General features: G+C 54.6%; 1 protein-coding gene across 1 annotated transcript in view; it reads right to left on the bottom strand.

Moving 5' to 3' along the window:
- ACSF3 (acyl-CoA synthetase family member 3) overlaps positions 1 to 6,041 on the bottom strand; it is an 84,075-nt gene that overhangs the window by 53,902 nt on the left and 24,132 nt on the right. Inside the window, exons 4-5 of the mRNA XM_015406729.1 lie at positions 5,551 to 5,705; positions 1,926 to 2,071 (exon numbers count right to left, since the gene is read on the bottom strand). Of these exons, the coding sequence (XP_015262215.1) occupies positions 1,926 to 2,071; positions 5,551 to 5,705 (301 nt within the window). The remainder of the gene's footprint in view (positions 1 to 1,925; positions 2,072 to 5,550; positions 5,706 to 6,041) is intronic.

The raw sequence follows: 6,041 nt of genomic DNA, 5'->3' as shown, positions 1-6,041 counted from the left end.
CACCAGGCAGCCCGAGAGAGCCCAGCCACTGGAAGTGTGCTGGGGTTGCCATGGCTGCTGTACGCAAAGACGCTCAGCCCCAGCAGAGGGGCAACAGACAGGCTCAGGCCACTGTGCCTCACCATCTCCCGGGGGTGGTCCCGAAGAGCCCTGGCTGCAGCTGTTGCTCTTGCGACCCATGGGGTTGGCCACAGCGAGGTGTCTGCCAGAGTGGTGAGCCGGTGCGGCATAGTGGTTAGAGTGCTGGACTAGGATCTCGGAGGCCCAGGTGTGAATCCCCACCCTGCCTTGGAAGCTGGCTGGGTGACGGTGGGCCTGTCACGCCCTCTCAGCCGATTGTTATTTGTTTAATTTATACTCTGCTGTTGGGTATTACAAGTTGAAAACACTCAGTATGTCTGGGGTTAAATGTTTGTTTATGTTACTCACAGGAAGTCACATGTTTCTCATGTAACCAATGTTCTTTAGATGTGGATTGCCCGGGAATTTTCTCCCTGATCTAGGAGTTTGATTGGGACTAAAGTGTCAAGGTGTATTACCATTTTATGGCTTCTCTTCCCGTCTTTGTTTGGTGTTCTGAAGAACAAGAAGAGCAGCCATACTCTCCCTCTTCTAGTTTTGTCTTTGTAGAGTAAGGATGTAGTAGATTTTGCTCTGTTGTTATTTTCATCCCAGTTACCCTTCCCATGCTAGAATTTAGTAAAAACTTTATATTTTAATCACACATGGATTCTGAGTCTGAATTATTTTACTCTGGCTCTGCTGGACTATCTTATCTCTGCTAAATACTATTTTTCAACATCTCACTATCACCCAACATCCGCCCTATCCCACAAGTGTAGGGGCCGCGGTGGCTGAGAGGTTAAGACGCTGAGCTGCAGACCAGAAGGTCTGTAGTTCGGCAGTTCGAGACCCAAGTGCCGCACGATGGAGTGAGCTCCCGTCTCTGGCCCCAGCTCCTGCCAACCTAGCAGTTCGAAAGCAAGATATTGCAAGTAGATAAATAGGTACCGCTTTGGTGGGAAGGTAACAGCGTTCCGTGCGCCTCAGTGCTTAGTCATGCCGGCCACATGACCACAGAGAAGTCTTTGGACAGCGCTGGCTCTTCGGCTTGGAAATGGAGATGAGCACCGGCCCCCTAGAGTCAGATTCGACTGGCTTTCGAGCAAGGGAAACCTTTACCTTTTATCCCACAGGTGGGCTCAGGGCAGCTTACAAGACAAGATTCATAAAACCATAAAAGCGACAAAACCAATAAAACAACAGATGGCACCATAAACAATAACAGAAAGGACCCTTGCCTCATGTCAGGTGAATAAAAGCACCAGTGCCCAAGTAATGGTGTCCAAGCAGCAGGGCACTCGGAAGGGGCCATGGACAGGGGAGGCCAGAATGGCTGGACGTCTGCCGCCTCAACCGAAACCCGGGCGGAACAGCTCTGCTTTACGGGCCCTGCGGAACTGTAAAAGGTCCCGCGGGGCCCTGATCTCGGGTGGGGACACATCCCACCAGCTTGGGGCAAGGGCCGAAAAAGCCCTCACCCTGGTTGAGGCTAAGGGGGCATCCCTCGGGCCGGGGATCACCAGGAGGTGCTGATTGGAAGAGCCTAGCCTACCTCACAGGGGTGTTGTGAGGATGAAATCGAGGAGAACGATGGAAGCCGCTTTGGGACTCCTCTGGGGAGGAAGGCGGGATATAAATAAAGTCAATCAATCAACAAACGTTCGAACAGCCTGTGGGGAAAGTCCTGGGTGCTCCCTGCCCCCCATCAACCATGGCTTTCTGCTCCACCCGAGAACAAACCCTTGGGGTTAGCAGCACAGTCCTGATTTATGCCCAGTTGTTAACACTGGACTTCTCTTGGCCGCGTCCAAACCTCCTGAGCAAGCCCAGGCCAGGCCGGCAAACCCTCTCCGGATTCCTACCGGGAACGCGGGCTCCGTCCAGTGGGTTGGAAAGCGCCATCCCGACCTCCGTCATCCCGTATCTCTCCAGCAGCGTGTGCCCGGTGATGCTCCTCCACCTCTCCAGGACAGGCACTGGAAGGGCTGCAGACCCAGAGACCATCAACCTGGAAGCAGAAACGCCAGTGGGACCCAGATTGTGGCAGTGCAGGGCAGTCTCATTACGGCAGTACCAAGGGGGGGGGGCGGGCTCTGGATCCTGCTTTGAACGGAAGAGGAGCTCAGTGTCGTGGATCTCCCACACTCTGGGGTGGACGCCACTCACCACGTTGCATGAAACTACATTTGCACGTGAGCTAAAGAGTGACTGTGCGGGACAGGAAGGCAAGAGGCACGGACACAATGTCCTCTACTACCTGCCTGCCCCAAAGCAAAGTGCCCCTTGGCAAACACAATGCCCAAGGTGGGAGGGGGGACAGAAGGCTGTTACCAGGGCTGGCTCACCCGCTAGGCGAACTAGGCATTCACCTAGAGCGCCAGGCCCTGGATGGGGCGCCGATCTTCTCCCACTGCCAAAAGCCTGTGCGCCATTGCTGCTCCCAGCCGCTTTGACATCGAGTCGCTGCTGGCCAAGCCCAAGAGCTGCTGCGGCCTGGCCCCGCTCCCGCCTGCCGCGCGCCTGGCCTGCGCCCTAAGCCTGCTGCCTTGCCCCAATGCCCTCTACCTGGCCAAGCCGCAAACCGCCACCGACGCTACTGCCGTGCCCTCCCTGCCCCTTGAGCCGCCTTGGGAAAGGAAGGCAAACTAGAAAAGGGGCAGATCAGAATGGGAACGAGAAGGAAACTCCCCGAGGGGCTTCTCCAGTAGGGGTGACCCTTCGCTTTATCGGGGGGGGGTTCCACCTAATCCCTCTGCCCCGCTCTGGCCATCCCTCCCCCCCCCGCTGCACCCCAGCAACTGTCTGCGCCCGCTGCGGCCTCGGATGGCTGCACCCAGCCCGCCTGCAAGAGAGCCGCCGCCACCGCCGCGCCCTCCTGCTGCTTCTGCTTTTTCACACGCGCCTTGCAGCCACGTTTCTCCCGGGGTCTCTCGGGGCCGCTGGCGCCGCGCCGGCGGGGAGTGGGGGTGCTGCCGTGGCGGGCCTCTTGCGGGCAAGGGTGGAAGTCCGGTCGGGTCGGGTGGGGGAACACAACCTGCGGAGACGGGTTCGTGGTGGGGCGTCTGGCAGATTCGCACAGGGGAGGCAGGCGGCCTTGTCTGGCTCTGGCTCTTTTGCTGGGGCGGGGAGGTGAGCCTGGCAGCCTGACTCGCCCGAAAGGGCTCTTTGCCCCCTTTGTCCGGGGAGCGCCTCCTCCCGCTTCAGCGAGTGGCGGAGAGAAGGGCTCTCTAGGGTGCGCTCTGGGAGGTTGGCAACCCCGTAATTGGGCCCAAGCCGGGGGGGGGGGGGCCAGAAGGTAGCCCTGCCTAGGGTGCAAAAAAACCTCAGACAGACCAGGCCTGGGCTCCTGCCCGAGTAGAGAAGGGCTTGGCCTCTGCACCCTGGGACCCAAACTGGGAGCAGAGACATGACAGATGACTGTTAACAAGACAGGAGGAGGCCACCTTGGAGGCTGAGCGGGCGGCCTGGCTCTCCTCTTTGAGGCAAGACACACGGAAACGGGAGGAACCAGCGTCATTGCGATGGAAGGGAGAGGACTGCCTGCTAGTCCAACAGAAGCAGAATATCCAGCATGAAAAACTTCCCCCGGAGGGCACTTCGCCCAGCCATCTTCCGAAAGCCTCCTGGCTCCGTTCACTGTGAAACAGCTTCCTTTTCCTAAATTTTGTAATCCAACCATTGCTTTATTTATGGTATCTTTTTAGACTGTTTTTTCCCATTTGGAATCACCTTGGAGTTCAGTGGGAAAGGTGGACTCCAAGTGAAGAAAGGAAAGGAGGAGCACGGCAGGTCTCAGCAATGTTACCTGCGGCCAAAGAAGTCCACTGATCAGGGGCATCTCTCGCTCTCTCCCCCCCTTCTTTCTTGCCATTTGCAATTCATACTTAATATGTCTGAGTCTGGTGGCACCTCTAAGATCAACAAAGTTTTATTCGGGGTATGAGCTTTCGTGTGCACGCCCGGTCCAGAAAGCAATGTGGGCCCCAGAACAGGAGCCTGTGTTGACTGGAACAGTCGTCTCTGTGTTCAGTCGGGCTGGGGACGTTCCCCTTAAGCATGTGCAGAATGCCTTGCTTTCGCCACTTCCTGCCAGCCCTCCCCTCTCTTCCCACCCAATATAAAACAAAGCAGCAGGGATTCTGGGACGGAGAGGATGCTTACTTAAAGAGGAGAACACTAGGGCTGCGGTGGTTCAGGTGGTTAAGATGCTGCTCCATCCATACTTCTTCAGGCACTCTGTCTATCAAATCTAGTCAAACCTATTGTTCACCTCCACTGTATATTCATCAGTGATATGCTCTGGGTCAAACCTGAATGGCCTAGTGGTTTAAGAACATAAGAACATAAGAGACGCCAATGTTGGATCAGGCCAAAGGCCCATCCAGTCCAACACTCTGTGTCACACAGTGGCCAGAAATACCAGTGCCATCAGGAGGTCCAGCAGTGGGGCCAGGACATTAGAAGCCCTCCCACTGTTGACCCCCCCCCCAAGCACCAAGAAGACAGAGCATCACTTGCCCCAGAGCCCCTAGCTATACCTTGTGGCTAATAGCCACTGATGGACCTCTGCTCCATATGCTTATCTAATTCCCTTTTGAAGCTGTCCATGCTTGTAGCACCCACCACTTCCTGTGGCAGTGAATTCCATGTGTTAATCACTCTTTGGGTGAATAAGTACTTCCTTTTATCCGTTCTAACCCGACCGCTCAGCAATTTCATGGAGTGCCCACGGGTTCTTGTATTGTGAGAAAGGGAGAAAAGTACCTCTTTCTTTACCTGCTCTTTCCCATGCATAATCTTATAAACCTCGATCATGTCACCCCTCAGTCGTCTTTTCTCCAAGCTAAAGAGCCCTAAGCGCTTTAACCTTTCCTCATAGGGAAAGTGTTCCAACCCTTTTATCATTCGAGTTGCCCTTTTCTGCACTTTTTCCAAAGCTATAATATCCTTTTTAAGGTGTGGTGACCAGAATTGCACACAGTATTCCAGATGAGGTCACACCATTGATTTATATAGGGGCATTATGATATTGGCTGATCTGTTTTCAGTCCCCTTCCTAATAATCCCCAGCATAGCATTGGCCTTTTTTATTGCAGTCACACACTGTCTCGACATTTTCAGTGCGTTATCTACTACAACTCCAAGATCTCTCTCTTGATCAGTCTATGCCAGTTCAGACCCCATCAACATGTATTTATATTTAGGATTTTTGGCTCCAGTGTGCATCACCTTGCACTTGGCCACGTTGAACCCCATTTGTCATGTTGACGCCCACTTGCCCATCCTTGACAGATCCCTTTGGAGTGCCTCACAATCCTCACTGGTTTTCACTGGTTTTCACCACATCCCTAGAGTCGGATTCGACTGGCTTTCGAGCAAGGGAAACCTTTACCTATTGCCTGTTTTACAAGCCAATGGGTGGGTGGAAATGGAAGCACTGCCCCCACCCCTCACTCTTGCCTGGAGTTCAGTGCAGGGCCCACTTACCGAATGTTATCTTGGCAAACGGCGCGCACAAAATCCTGGACATGAGGCTGAGAGAAGTGTTTGTCATAATACTCGATCAGCTTAGCGTAAATGGTTGGCACTGCCATGAAGACGTTGACTCTGGGGGCTTGGGGGTCCAGGAAGCGCTCCCAGACCTGGAACAGAGAAGCAGAGGGCTACATCAAGAACCACGCTGGCCGGGCCCAGCTCCCGCTATGGGTAGGTTGCGGGCAACTCTTCATACCCTGCAGCAACCAGAGACTGAGGAGAGCCAACGCAGAGAGGAGGAGGAGGAAGACGAGATTGGATTTATACCCCGCTCTTCACTACCCAAGAGCGGCTTACAAACTCCTTTCCCTTCTCCTCCCCATAACAGACATGTCGGAGGGCATCCATCAAGACAAGGAGGGCGGGGAAATGTCCATTTATGCCTTCCCCTACTGGCTAAGAAGGCTTGGCTCCAATGCTGCCTCTAAGCTGTGGAGTCCTGT

The sequence above is a fragment of the Gekko japonicus genome, unplaced genomic scaffold (genome assembly GCF_001447785.1).
Source record: "Gekko japonicus isolate JY-2015 unplaced genomic scaffold, Gekko_japonicus_V1.1 scaffold386, whole genome shotgun sequence".
Classification (NCBI taxonomy): domain Eukaryota; kingdom Metazoa; phylum Chordata; class Lepidosauria; order Squamata; family Gekkonidae; genus Gekko; species Gekko japonicus.
This window is presented reverse-complemented; position numbering and strand designations above follow the sequence as displayed.